Genomic DNA, 23,398 nt, shown 5'->3' with positions numbered 1-23,398 from the left:
GAACTATACATATAATGATAAATATACACCCTCCCTACTAGATTCAATGCAATTGCTCATTCACTAATGACAACCTGGGTAGGCATGATCTCCATTCCTGAAGACAATTAGCATTATTTTCATTTTTAAAATTTTGAGAGTGTTTGATAAAATGAAACTCACGAAAACAAATTGTACATGGGTAAGCTTTGTGACAGTTCAGACATTTATGAAATGCTAATTTTTAAATTTCCTGGTGGCTTTAATCAAGGCAAAGGGATTTTTCTAAATAGTTTCCTATGTGAAGAGAAATGCATTGAAATCAACTTTGGTTTGTTTTCTTAGTTCTAGACATATTACCAAGGAACTGAGATTTATCATTTTGCTTATGTTCAGAGAGACATCTTAATACTTCTTTAGTGTAACAAGTTGGGGTTTGCAAGACCACCCTTTAATAGGTAGTTTATTTTCTTGTAATTGATTGTATTTAGGGCATTCTGTCATTAAATGGGAGACTTGACTTTGGTTATGACCTTGGAGTCTGAAAACCCAGGTTTTAATGTTTTACTTAACTTGAGAGATAATTTAGAATAATTCTCCCCTTAGATTTATTAGTATTTTATTATTAATAGCAGGGATAGGAACTAGACCTGTGATTTCAATGAAGTAGGACTACCAGTACAGCTTGGTACCTTCTCTGCAAATTATAGTCTTAAGAGAGTTGCCTAGGATATTGAGAGCTTAAATGCCTTGGTCATGGTCACATAATTGGTATGTATTAGAGATAAAACTTGAACTCACGTTTTCCTGATACCAAATCTGGCTCTCTGTGCACACTGTCATGATATATCATTAATGATAATGGCAATAGATTAAAAAAAGTTATGTAAATATGTATTTGTGTACATATATTTAGATAGATGCACATATATGTGCATATAGGTGTACACATATAGTACACCTAATATAGTTGGTGCCATTTTATCACACAGATTATTCTTAGGTAAAGGTGAGCACTTAGATAAAAATAAAAGATTATTTAGCTCGTCCTATTAATGTAGGCCATATATTTCTTACTTCCCTGGTAATTTAAACTTATTAGTTAAGTTAACTTCACATGCTTCAGTTAATAGGAATAATACCTTCCCATGCCCCTGGGCCTACAGGTATTATGAAGATGATTATTATTATCAACAACAACAACAATAATAGTTCATTTCTGTAGTGTTTTTCACTTTTCAGAATGCTTTCCTCACAATAATCCTATGAAGTAGATCATGCAAATGGTACTGTTCACATCTTAAAGATGAGGAAATTGAACTTACATAAAGTGATATCTTCTTCTTGGTCTTTTAGCAAGTAAATGGCATCAGGAGTTGAGGCCTGGCTGTCTGATTCTAAGTTGAGTTCTCTTTCCACAGGCTTTTGTTGCCTCTAAGATAATGTATGTGAAAATGCTTTGAAAATTGTCATATGTTACGCAGATGTAATAGTTGTTTTTGTTACCTTGTGGGTAGGAGTATTGACTACATGAACTCTCTTTTTGAAATTCTTAAAGGTGGGCCATTAATTTAACTCAGTTTTTTCTATTCTCCATCTCTGCTAAGACCTGAGCACAAGCAAACAGATCAGAGATTTAGGTTAGCTCTGAGAAAGTGCTTGTTGACAGTGGTCACATTCTAGAACTACTTACTAAAGACCTTGGTAGGGTCCCCTTCTGGAAATTTTGAAAAATAAGTGGGCTCTGACTATGTCTCTGGGACATTGGATAAAGTCTTGTCTTGAAGGAAAGGGGGATGTGTTAAAATAGATGATATATGAAGATCTTACTCATTCCAGTGATTCTGAAAAAAACAGATACTAATGTAAAAGCATTCAACTTTCAGAACCTGAACCTCACCAGTTTAACAACTTTGACATCTTACCCTCAAACAAAGAGAGTCATTACGAAGATTTTATAGATGCAGCTTCAACTACATCTTATGCAAGTTCCAAGAATCTTTCTCTTCAGGTAAATGGGACAGATCTTTCTGATGAATTTTATGTGGATGACACTGAACATTTAAAACAGCGAATTAGAGATTTGAAAACTGAACTTGAAGGATACCAGAAATTCATATTTCAGCTGCGAGCTTCTCAGCAGTCCCAGTGCAGTAAGGCTATTATCACAGTCTTGTGTGGGACTGAAGGGGTCCAGGAAGGACGGAGTAAATCAAATTATAGCACTAATGAAGAAGAAATGAAGACTTTCTCTAGTTTACATCAAGTTCATTATGTAAAACATACCAAAATCCTCCATCCATTGACTTCGGAGTTGGCTGATGGAATAGTGGATGACCTAAAGCAACGACTGGAGGAGCAAGAATTTGAATTAAAGAGAGAGCAGCATGTGAATATGAACCTTCTTGAGGAAGTACATAATCTTCAAAACAGACTCAGAGAATCATCCCCTTCTAGGTAAGTTCTGCCGTGGCTAGCCAGACCCTGCTTTTCATTACAGCACATTGCTGCTAACTGCAAACCGCCTCCCTCCCCACCTCCTGGCCCCGAACATCATTACTACGTTCTGAGGAAACACAGTAGGCAAAAGAATGTTATATCAGAAAGTTATATAGGGAAAGTGATATATAAACAAACTGACGTTATGGTGTGAGGGTGGGGTTGTTCTAGGACTTTTAGATCGGATTATAATATATTTCAGAACCTACAATTCCTACCCTACAGTTGCTAGGGACTTGAGAAGCCATCAACTTCAGTTCAGGGATAAACAAAAATCTCCTCTACAATGTAACCCCAAAGTGATCATCTAGCCATTTTTTGAAGATACCCATTGAAGTGGAGTACACTGTTTCCAGAGGAAGGCTATTTTACTTTTGGATAGCTCTAAGCATCAGGAAATATTTCTTTATTTCAAGCTTAAATTTGGTTCTTTGTGACTTTTACAGCTATTGCTCCAAGTTCTGCCCTGTGGGACAAAACAGAAGAAGTTGAATCCCTCTTTTTTGTGGTAGCCCTGCCAATACTTGAGAACAGTTCTCATTCAGGAAAGGTTTTGGAAAGGAGGTGACATTTGAATATAGCATTTATAGAGCAGAATTTTGAATAGCATTTTCTACGCCCCAAGTTTATTTGCCAGTAAAAACCTATAATTACCCTCTCTCACCATGAGTTGACACTCACTCATTCCTTGAGTTCAGATTTTGACTTTACATTCTTCTGTTTGTTCTCATGTTTCCAGACTAATGGAAGTTGCTGAATCTGTTCAGCAATTTAGTAAATATTTATTAACCCTCTAGTATATTCAAGGCACTGTGCTAGTCACTGAATGTGCAAGTACAAAAATGAAGAACAGTCCGTATCTTCAAGGTGTTTGCATTCTATTTAGGATACAGTACAACATGCACACAGATAAGTAAATACAGGCTAATGTGATGGGGGGGAAAGAGCACTGATAACTATGTGTTTTAGGAAAGGTTTCTGTAAGAAGTGTAGTGTAAGCTAAGCCCTGAAAAAAAAAAAGTTATGGGTTAAAAAAATGTAGTGGTTTAAGGCAACAAGAAGTAAAGGATGGGTGTTTTTGAGATAAGCAGTTGACTGAATGGGCAGAATCTGAAGTTCTCCAAATGGGAATTTTCTTTCAAGCAATGATTAATGATCAGTAGTACCTCTATAAAAGCTTGTGGGGGAGATCTTCCAAGAACTTTGTCTTTTTCAAGTCCCATTTTGGTGACAGGAGAGTAAAAGTTGTGGACTCACCACTGAGTGAATTATGTCACTTTCACACACCTATGATGCTTACTCCCAGGCATGGTTATTGGCCTTAGCATTTCTATGTAAGGTCAAGTGACAGGAAAGGAGTGTAAGCATTTTCCATATCTGTGCTTCAGGGTCATTCTAGAAAAAATGGCTCATGTTGAAAGTGAAGAAGTTTTTGTTCACAGAAGCGTGTTTGTCACTAGTTGATGGTAACCTATTGTTAACTTGATAGAGGCAGAATTGAATTTTCCATGATTTCTCAAATGCTTGGATTATAGCTTTCAGAAAGTAGCATCACATCATATGATAGGGTTTGTGTATTTGTTGAATTGTTTCAAATATTACCATCTTAAATGCATTCCAGTGTCACTTAAATCAAAAAATGACATGTGGCACAAGGAAGCATTTGAACTCATTGCTTATGCTGAGTACACATGAAGTTGATTCCTACTTGAGATCTTTCATATTCAGTTTTATTTTAAGTGGAATCTTGTGCCATCATCTGCATAACTGTACTGGGAATATAACAGTGATATAATCCTGGCTTTCAAGAAATTTACGTTCAAGTAGGGAGGAGAAAGTATGAACACAAATGGCCATGATATCAAATAGCAGTATGACTCGTGCAGAAGAGAGGTAATGTGTAAACTCTGTGGAAAGGCCTCAGTTGCCTCATCTATAAAATGGAAATAATGATCTCTTATACTTTTGTCCAGTGGGCTTTAGCATATGCGTCTTTCTCTGCTTCCTGTAATGCTAGTGCTGGATGGGGTGGGGCGAGAGGGGAGGAGTAAGGCTTCTTGCTTTTTTTCTTGCCATTTTTACTAATATTTGTGGATTAGGCTCCTCAGAACCACTCTTTTGAAAAGTACATGGGATAGTAATTTCCTTTAGTCTCTAATAATCTGTCTGTTAATAGGATACTTTGTAAGGTTGAAAAATACTGCATGAAGACCCTTGTTCTAGCAAAAAGTGACTTGGTATAGATGCCATTAAAAAATAGTATATGTATACTTGTACTGCTTCAGGCTTTTGAAAAATGTGCTCGATCATATTTTCAATTAGTGTTAAGGTCAAAAAATTCAATTCGAAAATGATGTCAGATTTTTTCCCCCTTTTTACCAGATACGATTCATTAGTTCAGTCCCAAGCTAGGGAGCTCTCCTCCCAACGGCAGCAGATTAAAGACAGCCACAGCATCTGTGTCATTTATCGTCAACATATGACCAATCTTATTAAAGCTTTTGAGGAGTTGCTGCAGGCCAGTGATGTTGATTACTATGTAGCTGAAGGCTTCCGGGAGCAGCTGAATCAAAGCATTCAGTTACTTGAGAAATTGGAAAAGCTGTTTCTTAATGGTAAGTGGTAATAATTACATTGTTTACTGTCTAAAATGCATCAATATTTAAAGTCAGACTTTCTGAGTGGTATATGTCTTGGGAGACAGAGTGGAGGTGAAACAAATTGGCTTTCCCTCCCCCTGTTCTGACCTGATGTGGATCACAGCAGGGCCCATCTTGCACCATTTTCATTTAGGAAGGCAGCCAGCAATTGTTGCCTCATGGCAGATTGGGTCCTGGTGTTTGGAAACTATCATACAGTTACTTTTCTCTTTGTAGTGGCTGTGCCACCGGCAATACCTGTGAGGTATTCATTGCACGTTGCTCTCAGAGCCCCTCAGACAGCTGGATCAACAGGACTTCCATGATAAACTATGTATATAGAGTGAATTTGAAGTTGAAATGACCTGGCTTTTTTAGATCAGTGGAAAGGTCACTGGACCAAGAGCTGGGAGGTGGAGGCTCCAGGCCTGGCTCTGATGTTTGCTAATTGTGATCTTGGGTAAATCATTTCTTCTCTTTGCCCAGTTTCTTCTTCCATAATAAAATGAGAGGCTTGGAGTTAATGACCCTCAAAGTACTTTCTAGCTGTGACATTTTGTGGTCTGTGGATGCTTATGACCTGTTTTTTGCCAGGCTTTTTTAGAATCTGATTTGACTCAGAATGTAAATTCAGCTTGTGAACAGAGCAGGAAGTGACGCATTACAGTTTACTTTTCAGCTTTCCTTTTTCGATGCATTTTTGGCAAAGTGGGAGTAGATGAAATATTTTGCCATTCCTTTTCTTATCCCATTGATATTATTGGCTCAGTGGCGAGGTTTACAACATCTATCAGTCATTATTCTTTTATTTGAAGGATCAGCAATTGCATCAGTATAGTAACTCCACAGATGTAGATCGCAACCCGATTCAGACTTAGCATAGATGGTCTTTGAGAGTTGCTATTGCCTAAAAATTCATAGAATCATGGTTATAGTCTTAAGTTTAGAGCTGGACGGGACATCTGAAGCCATCTAGTTCAGTTTCCTTCTTTTATTGATGAAGACCTGAGGGCAAAGGAAAGTAAGTGATTTGCCCAAGGTCACCCAAGTAGTGAGTAGCAGAGCTAGAATTAAAACCATGCCATTGTGACTTCAGATCCAGTGTTCTTTCAGTTGCACTGTGATACCTCCATCCTTTGGCCAACTTGATCATCATCCTTTCAGCTTAACTAGACTTTTTCAGATAGTAGGCCATTTTCAAGGGCCATTTTCAAGGCCTGTTTAGTTTGTTGTGAGATCTGGTGTAGTTTGTAATCTCTTGGCATAGCCTTTGAATAGCTAGGGTAACATCTGTTTATGTCATTATGTGGCATTGGAGTAACAATTTAATGGAGGAATTTTTAGTGTAATAATTAAAGGACTCAGTTCTTGAATAGATTTTATAAGTTTTTCTTCTTACTATTCTGTCCTTTCTTCTGCCTCTTCTCTTACTATGGACTCAAGCTCAGTGAGGGGGCTGGGATAAAAAAGGGCCACTGACTCTAGTCATACTCCATGTCTTCTCAAGATGCCCAGCTATAAGGACCCATAAAAAATCCCAAATCCTATTTTGTGTAGTTTTTTTCTGATCCTTTTCATTGATGACTGCCTGAACCTTTAAATTATCTTGTATTTATTTTGTATGTACTTTTTATTGTGTAATTAGAACCTCTTCGGGGGCTGCACTCACACTCTTAAGTTGAATAGAGACAACCACCCTCAGGTTCAACATACTCCATATGCGTGGCTCCATACTCTTAAAACTAAAGTGCACAAGCCCCTACTAGTGCACTTACCTTTAATAGTTGTGAGATATAATTAACTGAAAGCAAATGCATTTACTAAGACAGCATTATGAGAACAATAGTAACAAAACATTTCATCTAGAAACCTGATGCACACATTCTCTAGCCACACATGGTGTAAATAGGAAAAGTGGGGATTAGCACAAAAACACACACTTAGAGAACACATTGGGTCAAGGCATCTCATACCTCCAATACTGACGTCTTTTTTCTCCTCATGGTTTCCTTATGCTGTGCCCTTTGGGTGCAGTATCTCTGCTAGGCATATTTCTCATCTTGACCTTCTAGACTCCTTTTCTTCTCCTCATCTCCTAATGGTGAACTCCAGATGGCCAGGATTGGTTCTCTTCTTGACTCACAGAGGCCACACATCTCAAAAATATTTCCTAATATTTGACTATCAGATACACTGTCTCCTATTGGGTGATAATCCTTCTGCAATTCATCATGACCAGTAATGGTGAAGAAGAAAGAGAAAATCTGCCCCCTCCCCTCCCCCCAAAGCAGAAATTATTCCTTCTCAAGAGCTAGATTCTTCCAGAGCTGGCTGTCTTCTCTGCTTACCAGGGGTTAGTTACACTCTTCAGACTTCCAGATTGTTTGTCCTGATTTTTTTTTTAAGGGCCATCAATGGTCTAGCAGATCCTTGGCCAGTCATTGATTATTTGCTGCCTAATTTTGTCATTTTGATCAAAGAACATCATACTTTGTAAAAGGGTAATAGAATACAAATCCGTATTTACATGTCATTTAAGACCATGACACCTTTTTTTTTTCTTTCTGTTATCTGCTCTTTACTTCTTTGATTTCATCAACTGGGCTTAGAGAAAATTATTGGATCAAGAGAGTCCTGATCAACCACTTCTCCCCTCTTCTCACATACGTCTTGTCTCCCCAATAAAATGCAGTCTCCTTGAGGGCAGGGTCTATTTCATTTGTCTTTTTATACTTGGTACCTGCTAATTTTATTAATGATTATTTATTAAATCATAGTCTCTAAGAAGTCATTCAGCAAACATTTATTAAGTGCCAGTTATGTTTTATGTACCATGATAGGTTCTGGGGATACAAAGACAAAACTAAAATAGCCCTTGCCCTTAAGGTTCCATATGTATCTATATCTGTATCTTGTATATGGATATACATAGCTTAAAACTGCATTAAGACTTTTGGGATGCCGTGTGTGTGTGTGTGTGTGTGTGTGTGTGTGTGTAAATTGTGAAGAGTAGGAATGGGGCATTAAGGGAAAGAGGAGGGGGAAGAGGGAAGAGAACTGTGTCCCCAAAACCCAGAGAAGAGAGAGGGTATCTAGGAGGGAGAGTGTGGTTCCCAATTCAGATGTTGCTTAGAGTTTAAGATGAATGAGAATTGAGAAAGCCCATTACAGTTTACAGTTACAAGCTCTTTGGTAACTTTGGAGAGAACAGTTTCACTGAAACTGAGTGACGAGGTCAGAAGCCACACTGCAGAGTTTAGAAATGAGTAAGAGGAGGACAAGTGGGTGCCACAAAGTGTAGGGGGCTTTTTCACGAAGTCCCTTCCTTAGCTGTGGAAAGCAGGAGAGAAATAAGCCAATACCTTGCGAAGATGGTGTGATCTACTGAAAATTTTTAAGTACAGGAGAGATCTGCTGGTATGTGAAGGCCATAGAAAAGAACTAGTAGATCAGAAGATATTGTAGAATAGTAAAAGACGGGGAATAATAGTGGGGGCAAAGTCTGTTGGAAAAAATTGGGGAGAGAGGATCACAGTTTCTTTAGTATGAGCAAGACAGTTTTCTAGGGGCTATGGGGACCATGGAAGTATAAGAAATTGTTTCTCAAAGAGTTTACAGTCTAATTCAGGGGATGAATCTGAAAATTAACAATGTTACTACTCAGAAATCTTCAGCAGCTCACCACTGTTTACAGTATAGTCTAGATTCTTTATTCTGGCATTCATGACCCTCCTCCACAGTCTTGTCATAACCTATCTCTTTCCAGGATCTTTCCAGGTTCACCTCCCATTGCTTCCTTTTAAATGGCAGCTGGGTGGCACAATGGATAGAGCACTGGACCTAGAATCAAGGAGGCCTGAGTTCAAATCCTGCCTCAGATACTCTCTAAGTATGGGCCCTGGGCAAGTCACTTAACTGTACTTTGCTGTAAAACAGTGGTAATAACAGCATCTTCCTCCCAGGGTTGTTGTGTGGAAAAAATGAAATAATATTTGCAAACCTTAAAATACTATATAAATTCAAGCTTTTTTAATAGCCTGATTGAGAATTGAGAAACAGGTATGTAAAAGCATTTTGTAAACTATAAAATGCTACGTGGGTATCAAGTACTTTTATTAGTATTACATGAATCCACTATTCCAGGCAAATCAGTTGATGCCTTCTTTCTGGTCTATCTTGCATTTTCCTTATTCTAGATTTTAATTAATAATTTTTCCTTGCCTGAAAGTTTCTCTTCTCCCTCTCCTCTTAAATTCTACTTGTCCTAGCTCATATCCTACCTCTTCCATAAAGTCTTCCTTGTCTTCTCTGGTTCACAGGCCTTGATCCAGTGATCTTTCTCCTCCTCCTATGACATTGTCTGCACTACTCATGATACTTAAAATGCTACCTTATATATTCTTTTTTCTTGTATGTATGGTTTATTTTCCCAACTACCATAGTATTCAATTATAGGCTGCCCTCTTTGAAAGGACAAAAGGCAAGTATATGCTGAAAAATAATAGCAATTACAGGTGACATTTAGGTTTTAGTCAAATTAGATTTTGAGAGGGAATGTGTACCCTATATAAGTTCTTGATAGGCAGACCATAATTTTTATTTCTTCTCAATGCTCAAACTATTGACAGTACAAGGTAACTTGCCAAATTAGTGGTAGATTATAGGATCATTCAGATGGGAAATCCTATAAAAACTTAGAGGAATTTCTCTCACAGTGGGCTAAAGGGTTCTGAAAACTCCATGGATGAAGATACGATTTGAGGTAGGCTCTGAAAAATAAAAAAAATTCTGATATGCAGAAGAGAAATTTCAGTCAGGGGGAATGTATATGATATATTTGTAATGTTAAGGAAATCATTGTGGCTCCTGGAGTATGTTAGGTTCAAGTTGAGAAGAAGGTTGGAGTAAGACTGAATATATATAACAGGTTATGGAAGACCTTGAATTCCAGCTGGGGAATTTGGATTTTGTCCTATAGAATTCAGAGTTTTTGTGTTTTTTTTTTTTAATTTATGAAACTGATTTGATAAAAGTGGTGTTTTACTTTCTTAAATGGCAGTAGGATGCAGAATGGATTAGAGGATAAGAAGAGATACCATTTAGAAGTGTTCCTGTGTACTTGTGAGTGAAGCCAGAGAATTAGATATTTAAGAAAGACTTGGTTATATTGGTTTTTTTTTTTTAACTTTTTGGGCTAATATGACTTGCCTTGGTTCTATAGCAGTTTAACTAGAGACTGAATGATTGGAGAAATGCTTCAATGGCTCATATCCTAACAGCCCAACAAATGGTAGCCTATCACCTATGCGCAGGCAACTTCAACCAAAACAATTCTGTTCATCAGTTGAATTGATCTTTTCCTTGAATAACACTTTGTCATTTTGTTTTAAAGATCACTGTTACAGTAGAGAATTGGAATATAATTACTGCTAAATTATTGAAATCCCTTCAAAGGCTTTTTACTAGAAACAGTGGGAATAAACCAGTATAGTACCAAATTACCAAATTCATCGTGACATGGTTGCTTTGCTTTCTTGAACAGGGGACAAGTTAACACCACCTTCTCCTTTTCAAAACCCCACCATATTATGTATACGTGGGCCCATCCTGGTATATATGTCCGCTAAACACCATAGAGGTAGGCTTTGGTGTTTTCTTGCAAGTGGCAAGTTTTATGTTTTTCTTTGACCAATAGCCACTTAAAAAGAATTAATTCGTAGGTTGTTTTCTTAGCACCATCATCTTTCAATATAACTTTGATGAAATATAACTTTGAACCTGGTGCAAAATTCTGTCTCTCTTGGCTCTTAATTGGGTCAGAGGAAAGATGTGGGAATAGGTCACATTACTATTTTGAAAATCATAGAACCAAGTCAAACTTGAGAGTTTTCCCATGAGGAAATTGAAATTTTCTCATGAGGCAAGTTGAAAAGGATACACCATAGCTTAGGGGTCTCCTGACAGCAGATCAATTTGCTTGTGGAATGGTATGCTCTGAAACCTTACTTGGTAGATAATCTAAGCCGCCTGTTACCTGTAGTCAGTGGAAACTGCTGTAATTATTCTTAGCAATTATCGGTGTCTAGAAGTGGAGTGCACTGCCTAGAGAAGTAGTGAATTTTCTCTTGTTGGAGAGCTAGGTAGGTTGTCATAAAGAGGATTCTAACTTTGGGTAGGGCTTGAGATACCTTTCAACTCTTTAGACTCTGGTAGGTTCTCAGTAAATCCTCTTTGGTTGACTATGATGGACAGCTTACACAGTGGGTGGCCCCTCTCAGCTAGCTTCATAGGCTACTGGTTGGTACTCATAGCAATAAAGAAAACCTGACATCAGAGCATGTTTAACTCTTCAGGTTTTGTTTCCACTCAGAAAAGTATGGAATATTTCCTTTTCTGAGTTTCATTAATTACCTTTGTGTGGGTGCTGTTTAGTCACAGTCCTGCATCCTAGTTATAGCTCCAGGCCTATTTTTAAGGTTTTAAAGAACTCAGTTTGAATAGTTCTGAGTTATGCCAAAATAAAATGTTGGTCTTTTTTAGATCTCACTACCTCAAAAATGGCAAATAAAAATATACAAATAGAAAACAGCAAATCTTTCACCATCTTCATTTTAGAATCTCCTGCTACTGTCTTGTAGACTGGACAAGATAAACTGTAAAACCAACTCTAGAAATGCATTTTTTATGGATTTACCAATGCCATCCACCCCTGCAGGGAATAATTTAGAATTGGTAATAAAGCTGGCCCATATGCAAGGGTTTTGTTTTCTGTTGTATTGTTGGTAACTTGTAGATATATACATTAAAGACTTGAGATCTTAAAGAAAGAAGATTTTTAAACAAGTTGTTTAGCTCACTTAAAATTATCCACATGGGGAATGATTGTAGAGCAGATGTTTTTATGTGAATCATTTTTCTTCTACCTAATGGATTTTTTCTTCACAGGAAAATCATCTGATACAGAAGTCAGTAAACATAATGAATTAATCAAAAGGTAAGCTTATAGCATTATTAAAGAAAATCATTCAAAAACACAAGCTTCATTTTAACTGTCAGCTTTTCAATGAATTGGTATATGTGCCTTATTACCTTGTCCCAGACAGTGTCATTTCTTAATAGCAGCAATAGTACATTCAAATGCAGCAAATATTTATTAAGTATCTGTGTGCAGAATGCTGTGCTGTGTTCTGAAGGAGATAAGACATGGTCCTTGTCGTCATGGGGCTTAGTCTAGCGGGAGATGGGATGGGATGGGGGGAATAGGAATAAGGGAAAAACACAGAGGTTACTTCTAAGATAGAGTGTTGAATTGTGCCTCTCTAACATATTTATCTACAAAACTCCTCCGTTATGTTGTTAAAAACCCATACTGATATTGTTCAACTGATTGTAGAGATGCAAATTGGATGAGAGGAGATGATCACAACAAGCTCTTGAGCCCCAATGGCTTTCACTCCTCTAAGGTCCAGACTACTTCTTGATTGTCAGATATATGTTGCTTACTATATGTACATAAATCTTGAATCAAGATATATAGACCTGTTAATTTATTTTGCTTGAAGGAATATTTTTGTAGAAGAAGTTCATGGCATTAGGTGGTATGTGCCTAGCCTCCTGACATGCTTTTGCATTCTCAGGGTTAACTTTCATTTGGTAAATCAAGTGAAAAATAAAGTAGAAACTTAAACTAATATATCAAGAACCAAAGCCACACAACTTGTCTATCCGGTTCCTGTTTTATAGGCCCCTGTTTTTTCTCTATGATGAGTAATTATTTGGATTTCACATTCGTTATTTATCAACTTTCTGTGCAGTGGCTAATTGAAATTGCAAGATTTTTTTTTTCTATTCCTGAATGATTTTGGGAAAAGAGTGTCGAACTTATAAGTCAGGAGATCTTGATTCAAACACTGATTGTGTCACTTACTAGTTATGGGATTACTTACTTTGCTTCTTAATCTGTAAATTGAGGAAAATAATACTTGCACTGTCTCCTTACAGGGTGCTTGTGTGAACAGTGCTTTAAAGCACTGTAAAAATGTGAATTGTTATTATAATAATTTCCCTGGTGTTTGCAATACATTCCGTTTTTCTAAGTTACACTGGATTGTATGATTGAGAATAGTTTGGTCTTTTCTGGCTTAGAGTTAGCCTGTGTTCAGCCCTCTCTCTAAGCTGTATTTAGGTCTTCATTAGCTCAAGGGTTCTTAACCTGAGATCCATGAACTTGTTTAAAAGGTTTTTTTGACAACTGTATTTTGATATAAATTATTTCCTTTGAAATCCTATATATTATGCATTTAAAAATATTATTCTGAGAAGGGGTTAACAAGCTTCACCAGAGTCCCAAAAAGTCTGTGGCAAATATAAGGTTAAGAACTCCTGCTTTAGCTAATTAAACTGTTCCTTACCTTTACTATGTACTTCTGAAAATAAAAAGCAAGCCTGAGTATTCAACACACTTTTTTGGATATAACATATATGTTGTGCCGAGGAATGCAACACAACTTTATTCTGATCCCGTAGATAGTGACTATCTCTGTAAAGAGTAGTTTCAAGAAGGTAATGGAGAGAGGTAAAGACTTAAAAAACTTCTCCCCAGGGAAGATTGTGATGGTCATCTGATATGGGCATGTCTCTTTACCTCTCTCAGTCCATTCTCTAATGTGAAAAATGGGAATAGTTATGTATGATGTACCTATCTCACCACATTGTTGTAAGGCTCTAGATGTTGGAGAAGCAGGGTACTGGCCCCATAAGGAGACAAAACAAATATAAGTTGCTACTACTGTGATTAATCATAGTGAACTAAAACATTAAGAACCATGTTGTAAAATGTGATTTATCTGCTTCCAGTGAATGTTGATCTATATTTGAAATTATCTGATTAAAAAATTGGTATTTTTTAGTCACTAATCATTTTGTTTTTAATACTTAAGGGCTTCAGAGGATGCCTCAATATACCCAAGTCTTGTTGATAAACCACTCATGCTACCAGCTAGTCAAGTGCTATCAGATTATGAGATTTCAGAAAAGTCCTCCTTTGATTCTGGAGAACATAAGCAAGATAGTGAGGATATAGACAAGAGTTCTGTTGTGGCTAACAATTTTTCTCAAGGTAATTTTATTATGATAAATTACATAATAATTTAAAGAAAAAATTAGTTTTCAAGTATATTTTTGAGTCACAGACTCACAAGTATAAAAACACTTCATTTTGTTGGGATGTTGGTCTCTTTTCAGCCTGAAAACTTTTTTTGTTTTAGGTCTTTATTGTTGCAGTTATTTAAAAAAAGTATCCATCTATTTTACTTAGTAAATAGACTAAGTTATTTACTTTATTATATTTTACATGTATTAAGTATACTTTATTATATATTATATCCTAATATATGTAATATAATAGTATTATTATATGATATATAATAAAATAGTATAATTATAATAAATATATCATATTATAATAACATGATATGATAAAGTATATTATATAAGATACTTTAAGTACTTATTTAGTATATTATACTTAAAGTATCTTATATAGTATACTTTATTGAGTATATTATACTTACTGCCTTAGTAAGTATAATTCATGAGTGAATGAGGTAAAGTGAATATAGTTCTTTGGTCACTGAGTATCATTCAGTGTCTGAAGTTATCTATACATACAGAAGTAGGAGATTGTATACATCTATGTGTAGATACAGGGAGGTTCCCTTTAAAACTACAATTTAAAAGTCATAGCATTGGTTGGTTTTTGTTTGTTTTCTAAAAATGGAGTATCTTCAATCATTCTAGTTAGTTAAAGTTTTTGATTATATAAGTATGTGATGGATTCTTCAGGAACTGCAGAAGCCACTGTTTACATCCATGTACTTTGAGTTATGCAGTTGACCTGTCCAAGTCATCAGAGCCCAGGGCTATCAAATTCCTGTTCTCTCATCCATTGTCTTTTCTGCATACACATAGTGGATAGAGAATGGTTTTTTCACGTAGGTGATGTAGTGGATGGAATGTTAGGCCTTGAGTCAGGAAAACCTGGGTTAGAAGCCAGCCTTAGATACTTACTAGCTGTGTAACTCTTGGCAATCTACTTAACCTCTATTTGCCTTAGTTTCCTCAACTGTAAAATGGGAATAATAATAATGGTATTTACCTCTAAGGGTTGTTGTGAGAACAAATGAAATAATATTTGTAAATTATTTAGCACAGTGCCTGGCACAAAGCAGGTGCTTAATAAATCCTCTCTCCCTCTCATTCTGTATTCTGAGAGTCCCTTCTGGCTCTTGCATTTTAAATTCTAATGTCCTTTTTGTATCTTAACATTGAACTCTTCTCATGAAGGAATCTTTTCCAAATCAAATGATACTAATAGGTAGCATTTATGTAGTACCTGCCACAATGTCATATATTTCATAGCATCCTCCAAATAATTCAGTTTGTTTGATGATATTGAAATGTTTGGAGAATTTTGCCCCATCCTGTATTTTTATTTTTTTTTTGTGGGGAGGGTTCTTGTTTTTTTTTATAAAATTTTTGCTAGTGAAATTGGCCTTCATTACTCCTGTTTCATAAATATTATTTTATTCATCACTAGCCTATTAGGTTCCTACTGTGTGCTGGGCATTGGGGGAAATACAAAGACAAATTAGATACAGTTCCCACTCCCAGGAAACTAAAAATAGGCTATTTCAGTGCTCAGTGTTGCATCTTCATTCAGATCATATTCTTATCTCTCAGTAGCATTTTTTTTTTAAGGCAATTGGGGTTAAATGACTTGCCCAGGGTCACACAGCTAGTAAGTGTCAAGTGTGTGGTCTGAGGCTGGATTTGAACTCAGGTCCTCCTGACTTCAGGGCCTGTGCTGTATCCACTGCGCCACGTAGCTGCCTCTCTCAGTAGCATTTGTACAGTTTATGGACCAGAGGGATGAGGATGATCATAGTATTTCAGAGCTGGAAGAAACCTCAGATATCATCTAGTCTGGCCTCCATTTTATAACTGAAGAAACAGAGAGGGAGAGTGACCTCCACTGTTATGTGATATTAGTCCAGAGAATAGTGAAGCCAGAGCAGGACAGATTTTTCTCCGTTTCCAAAGTCCAGTGTAATCTTTCCCTCTCTGCTGTTAAGGCTACATAATTAATAAGTGGTGTCTAATTTGATCTAGAGAGCTTTTCCTTAAGGCCAAGGGATGATTACAATTTCTGGCCAAAAAGTCTCACTGGAAGGTGACTTATAGTAATGACTACAAAAAATGTATTACCCCCAAAGCCAGTGGTGTATGACATGGATAAACTGGCAAATAAAGTAGCAGTTAAAGCTGATAAGTTCCTGACTCATGCTGAACTGAATAGCAGGTGGAAGAAGAATTGTAGAGCGGCCAAGCAAGGAGGGAAAGGTATTGCACTGAGATGGAATTGGCCCTTTTATTGAAGGCAGAGTGCTTAGGTTTTGGACACATCACATCCTTATATATTTTGTACCAAATTGCTTGGAACATTTCTAGTGTTAATGGAAGATGGTTGCAGATCTGGGAATTAAGTAATCTCGTGACCATTCAAATTCATATTAAAATTACTATTTAATTAGGAAAAGATATGTAACATTGTGCTACTTTTAAATGAAAGTAATTTTGAGAGAATTAAAACTGGGTCATGACATTAGTGTAGTACTTTAAAACAAACATTACTAAGACATACTGAATATAACCTAATAGATATATTAAATACATTAGTGCTTCTTTTGGATACTTAGTGTGATTGTACTTAAAAAAGTGATTCCAGAAATCCACCTATAGACAACAATGTTCATTTTCTTATGGTCTTTGGAAATATTTGACTTCATCATGAGAGTCCTGCAATCGACTATGATGCATCTCAGGCCATCTTGAAGGTGAAATATTTCCTTCATCATCAGGAAAAATTCAAATTAATATTTGATATGTTAGAAGAATAAAAGGCTACATTAACATTTGCATTAAAAATGTAGCTAATATAATTTTTCCATATGGTGTTAAATGGCTTCCTGGTGGATTGCACTAGGGTACCATTAAAGAAACATGTCAACTGAAATATGCCAAGTATGGGATCTGCACAAAAGAACAGAGTAAATGCCAGTTGCTGACTGTCTTTAAGTTGTAGGATATTGTTTAGATTTTCAGGTTAGCACTTACTGCATAGTCCATAAATTATTCAATTTGTTAGGGGCTTCAGTCTTTAAATAAAAAATGCCCTTCCTTCCTTTAGACTTATTAATGGAACATCTGCAAGAAATTCGAACTTTGAGACGACGTTTAGAAGAATCCATTAAAACAAATGACAGGCTGCGGAAACAGCTTGAACAGCAAGGGGGTGAACTTGAACAAGGTAAAGGAGGACGATCTCACTTGGTAATGCTACTCTTCAGATGACTCTTTGGGGAAATAGTCTTAACAGAGAATTTAGGTCCGAGTCAGCAGGGTACAGTGCAAATGATACTGGACGGGGAGTCAGTAGATTGGATGAGTTTCTGGTTCATTCTCTGCTCCATATGCCATGTGACCAGGGGAAAATTATCTCCTTCTCTTTGGGCCTCAATGTCCTTACCTGTAAAATGATATGGTTTGATTTAATAATTTCTGATGACCCTTTTAACTTCAGGAGTCTATGACTCTATTTTCTGAATTTCCCTATCCAGCTTTGGCTAGAGAAATTGGCAGACAAATAAGATCTTAAGTTATAGTTAGCTTAAAATTCTACATTTGATTCTAGAGTAAGACAGATGAATTTTATTTCAAAAACAAGTTAAATATTCTTAGACATCTGCCACAATGGATTGAAAAACCTCAGCACTACTCAGTGCCTTCAGAGTCTTCAGCCTTTACAGGGGCGAGGGGCAATTTTGGCTGACCTGCCAAATGGTGATAGGTATTCCACATGAACAAAATTATACCTGAACAAGATGTTTTTCAGTGTTTTCCTCGAAGACATGACCTTTCTTTAACTAGGTAGGTTTTAATAGCAGGGAATGTTGTGCAACATGCAATTATTTATAATGTTTTCTTCTTAGGCTGCTCTGCAGTTTCTCTTTTGAGTGGTTGATTGATCTGTACTATTAGTCATAACAGACATAGGAAATAAATCTGTGTATGCTCATTTATATTAATTTTCAATAATACCTGAATAAGATTCGTCAAGTTTTACATATTTCTTTAAAATCTAGTTAGAGGGGGTGCAGTGGATAGAGCTCTGGCCTTGGAGTCAGGAGGATCTGAATTCAAATCTGGTCTCAGACACTTGACACTTACTAGTTGTGTGATCCTGGGCAAGTCACTAAACCCCTATTGCCTCACCAAAAAAGCAAAAAAAAAAATAGGAAAAAAATCTAATAATAGAAGTATTATTGTTATTATTATTCCTGGCCTAAGTGCCACAAGCTTAAAATAGAGCTGACATGTTTTTGAGAGTAATTCATTATATCCAAAAGATTGACAAAACGCATTCATTTAGTATTTATCTTGATGGAAGGACCTGCTAAAATTGTTGGGGGCAGCTAGATGGCTCCATGGATAGAGTGCTGAGCCTGAAGTCAAGAAGACCTCAGTTCAAATTCAATCTCAGACACGCAGTTGCTGTGTGACCCTGGGCAAGTCACTTAACCTTTGTTTGCCCAGGAAGCAGCTAGGTGGACCAGTGGATAGAGTGCTGGGCCTGGGTTTGACCTCAGGCACTCAGTAGCTGTGTGACCCTGGGCAAGTCACTTAGCCTCTGTTTGCCTTAATCCATTAGAGAAAGAAATGGCAAACTACTCCAGTGTCTTTACCAAGGAAATCCCTTTAGATATTAATCCACGGGGTCACAAAAAGTTGGACATGACTATATTGACTGAACAAAAAAATTTCTGGAGAGACAAAGGAATACAAATGCAGATACATCCATTGACAACTTCTTACCTGGAGTATAGGTTTGGCAAACTCCTAGATCTCTCTAATTTTGGTTAATAATAATAATAATAATAATAATAGTAACACTGTTTATAGATGTTTTTACTTACCATGGGAAAGTTTGGAAAGTCTGACTCCTATTTATGAGCTCTGCCTCAAAGTGGAATGAGCTGCCTGGGGAAGTCAGCTGGTCTTCCTCTTTTGGTTTTCAAGTAGAGATTGAATGACTTCTCAGGGATGTCGTAGAAGGGATTCTCTTTCAGACATAGGGTGAACCAGATTAATAACTTCTGGGGGCTCTTCCAATGCTGATACTCTTTGATTCTGCGAACTAGTTGACTCCTTTAACATGCCTCCTTTAACTCTTTAATACATGGATTCATTCTAACCTCTGTGGAACATACCTGTGTGTCTAGCATAGCTCTAAGCAATGTGGGAAATGACAACTGTACTATATAATAATAATATCAGGTGACATTTAGATAGTGCTTTTGGTTTACAAAGTCCTTTTACATGTATAGCTCATTTGAGCCTCATAATTGTCCTATGAGGTAAACAATACAAGTATTATCTAATGATATAATATATGTAAAGCACTTGGTAAGACATGAAGTACTATGTAAGTATTAGTAGTTATTGTCCTCATTTTATAGTTGAGGAAATTGAAGCTTGAGAAGGAGGTTGTGAGTTATGTAAGGTCCACTGTCGGGTTGGGGTGACTGGATGTTTATTTACAAATAGAATGGCTACAAGGTAAATATGAACAAGACAAAATAATGTTTGCACGAAGCAGTGCAAAACAAAATAATCAGATATTTGCTAAGTATGCTTTGTATGCCATGACATATACATTGGACGGTTTTCAGAGAAGCGAGCACAGGACATAATCTGTACCCTCAAGGAGTTGATAGTTTAATTGGGGGGATAAGACATACACATGTTGAAAGATAACATAAAGTTAATATATATATGTTACTGTTACTTTGTAGTTCTTTATGTGTCTTATCTCTGCTCTATGCACCCCTTAACTAGACTATAAGCTACTTGAGATCATGTTTTTTTTCTGGATCTGCCATACACCAACTGCCAAAGATGGTGGGTGACCATGTATTCTTGAGTACTCTCTGAGCCTGTTTCACAATCCATAAAAGGATAACAGTACTTATACTACCTACCTCGCTGAATTTTTGTAGGTAGTGATAAACCTTGAAAACTGTCAAGCAGCTATAATAATATGAGAGATGATGGTCATTATCATCTTCCCAAGGACCTACATAGAGCAAGACCTTGCACACAGTAGGGACTCAATCAATACTGAAAGGAATTTTAAGCAGTAAGTCCTATGAGAGTTGAGTATTATATATAGTGCCTTGCCTGTGGAAGGTAATTAATAAATATTGATGAATTATGAAGAGGGAGGGATCACTTAGAGGTGAGGTCATTAGGAAAGGCTTTATCATAGGGCAGAACGTCTGCTGGACTTTGAAGGTAGAACTCAGGCATGGATAATGATGAATGAAAAAGCATTCCTTAGGCACTTTCTGTGTGCCAAGCATTGTACCAGGTCTTGGAGGTACAAACTAAATTGATTTGGGATTGTTCCTGTTCTCAAGGAACTTGGCCCTCTGATGGGGAGAAACAACACATAAAAGAAAATCCAGCTGTTGGACAAATGGAAAGTCCTGGAGTTCGCAAGCAAGGGGGCATATGGTAAAGCTCAAGAGTCCTTAGGTTAAGTCAGTAGGTCAGATGACAGCATCAGGGATCTGTATTGCATAGAGGCAGGGTAGGTGGTAAGGTCAGGAGGACCTTAGTAGGCAGTGGTAGGGTAGATGGATGAGGCCTGTTGGGTTTCCTCACTGTAAGGAATAGAGTTTGTAACTTCTCTCTAATCCAAACTATGGGAGCAGTGAAATAGCCCAGATGGGATCTGGATGGCCCAGTGGAGACAAGTGAAGAAGGCACCTTTAGTGATGGCAAATCTTCATGCCTCCCATGGTCTCAGATGGATTCTGGAGTCGCCAGGGCCAATGAGGAGACAAAGGCTTCGATGGAGCGGTTTGGCAGTGGAATAGAGAGTGTACACGTGTGTTGAAAGGACATAGTATAAAAATTGTTCTATGCTAGGTCCATTAACAGGATGTAGATGCCTAGTGTGGTATATTGTATCTAAGATTTCAATAGGTTAATTTTCCTAGAAATGGGGGCAGGGGTGAGAGACTGGGGAAAATGAGTGCATCCCATTGAATATTTTACAAATGAAGAAAATGGTTCTTATTTTAAGAATCTGTGGTGTGGTATCCCAAACAGAACTCAAGCCTACTTCTCTAATTATTTTGCTGTCTTAGTTCTTAATAGTCAAGAGTATTGCCAGAGTCTTCATAAAGGCCATCAAAATCCACAATATTATCATATATTCAGTGTGGCATTTTTCATTTGACAGCTAACCTATTCCTTTCCAGGAGAGTGACTGACACATTTGGGGAGACTGAGAGTGGCACCTAGGATTAGGCATAGGAGTAGGTGCAGTGTGTTGCAGCTGCTCAGCAGCACATTTATCCAGCATGGAGAGGCAGCATTCAGGGCCCACTTAGCATATCTGCCTGTCAGTCACTGCTGAAGTTGGTACAGCCAGAATGTAGTTCATCTTGAATGAGCAAGCCTGGCTGGGTTTTAAAGTAAGTATTAATCTAAAGAACCGTTTACAACACGGTAATTTTCCAAGTGCTAGGGCGGTCATAGTCACACTTTGTCCTGTAGGATTGGTTGCTTATACTGCTGGTTGCCTTGTAGTTCTGTAAGATGTCAGTGCATAAATCTGTAGCTACTTTCTTCCCAATTCTAGGGGAGGCCATGGAGGAGCTTTAGGATTCCCATCAGCCTTCTGGTTGAAGTTTTCTTGAAATGTCCTTTGAACTGTAGGGATTATAACCTTCAGAATATACAGAAGATAAAATATATTTTAGAACATTATTTTTTTTTCTCCCCTTGAATTGTTAAAATTATTCCTGTTTAGAAAGTTTAATCTTTACGGACCTGGGGATGATTCATAAATGACGATTTTATGTGTATATTTATAGGTTCTGCAAACATTTTTATCCATGGCTCAGAGCAACATAATTCCCTTACTTCAGAAATTCATTTCCTGAGGAAGCAAAATCAGGCCCTCAATGTGATGCTTGCAAGAGGTTCACGAGGTAAAAATTAGACTTTTTTCCTAAAGAAGTAATTGACAGTCATGGACACCAATGTTTCTCTTGTATGTTGAACCATATCATTTTATGTGTGAAAAAAACCCCACTGGTATCTGAAGATAAGTAAGATGCTACTCGAAGTAAGGCACACTGCTGGTATTTGAACACTTGACTAATTTGGGATTAACCTGCCTTTCTGAACTGGAAGTTTGGCTGAATCTGGATTCTGCCCCTAATAGAACATGTAAATGTGAGAAGAGTTTTCCTCATTTGCAGTTTATATATTTTGTTTCCCTTGACCTTGGTTTTTTTTGTGGATGGTAAGCTTAACGTGAATTAAGTGTGTCATGGCAGTCCAGAATCTGTTATCTTAGGCTACTTTAGCAGAGGCATAATGGGTAGAATGATGGAAATGCTGTTGTGCTATCTTCTGCCTTGGTCAGACCGTATCTTCAGTGTGGTGTTCAGCTCGAGGGGCCATATTTCAGGTTTAGGTTTGTTAAACCTAAAGAAAAGACTTCCTAATGATTAGAGTTCTCCAAAAATAAAGTGAGGTGAATCAGGAGGTAGTGGGTTCCCCTTAAATTGAAGTCTTCAGGTGGAAGCTGGATGACTTTTTGTTATGGATACTTTAGAGGGGATTCCTGGTTTGATTAAATGACTGGTAAGCTTCTCTTCAACTGTGGGATATGTCACATATCCAGGAGAGATTCTTAGTTTTGTTCATGTGAATTAGGGGATGGTTCTTTGCTCACATGTCTCTTATCAAAAGAAAGCATCATTGTTTTCAGCTCAGTTGTCTTAAATTCACTAAAGTGACTTTACCATGGTTGTCATAAGTGATCAGTACTCAGTTTATCTATAAAATAACAAGTGAGAGTTCCTTTGGTTTAGTGGGAAGAGCCAGGGACACTGAGCCAGGAGTCCTGGACTTGAATCCCATCACTGCCACTAGTGAGATGCATGATAGCTTCTATGGGCTTCTGTTTCCTCCTCTGTAAAATGAGAGAATTGGACTTGGTAGCTTCTAGGGACTCTTCCAGCTTTTAAATAAATGTGTGTATGCACTCTCTCTCTCTCTCTCTCTCTCTCTCTCTCTCTCTCTCTCTCTCTCTCTCTCTCTCTCTCTCTCTCTCTCTCTCTCTCCCTCTCTCCCTCTCTCTC

The 23,398-nt window shown here is 37.2% G+C and overlaps 1 protein-coding gene across 3 annotated transcripts in view; it reads left to right on the top strand.

The window, feature by feature from the left end:
* Positions 1 to 23,398, top strand: part of LOC114046851 (CDK5 regulatory subunit-associated protein 2-like) — a 144,203-nt gene that overhangs the window by 100,081 nt on the left and 20,724 nt on the right. For 2 of the 3 annotated variants that reach the window (XM_027867408.1, XM_027867410.1), the window contains exons 24-29: positions 1,866 to 2,436; positions 4,861 to 5,093; positions 12,063 to 12,111; positions 14,057 to 14,235; positions 17,365 to 17,484; positions 22,121 to 22,237. In XM_027867408.1, the coding sequence (XP_027723209.1) occupies positions 1,866 to 2,436; positions 4,861 to 5,093; positions 12,063 to 12,111; positions 14,057 to 14,235; positions 17,365 to 17,484; positions 22,121 to 22,237 (1,269 nt within the window). The remainder of the gene's footprint in view (positions 1 to 1,865; positions 2,437 to 4,860; positions 5,094 to 12,062; positions 12,112 to 14,056; positions 14,236 to 17,364; positions 17,485 to 22,120; positions 22,238 to 23,398) is intronic. The other variant, XM_027867409.1, reaches the window with a different exon arrangement.

Source organism: Vombatus ursinus, unplaced genomic scaffold, assembly GCF_900497805.2.
Source record: "Vombatus ursinus unplaced genomic scaffold, bare-nosed wombat genome assembly UNPS02014786.1, whole genome shotgun sequence".
NCBI lineage: Eukaryota > Metazoa > Chordata > Mammalia > Diprotodontia > Vombatidae > Vombatus > Vombatus ursinus.
Note: the sequence above shows the minus strand (reverse complement) of the source record. Positions and strands in the feature narration are given on the sequence as shown.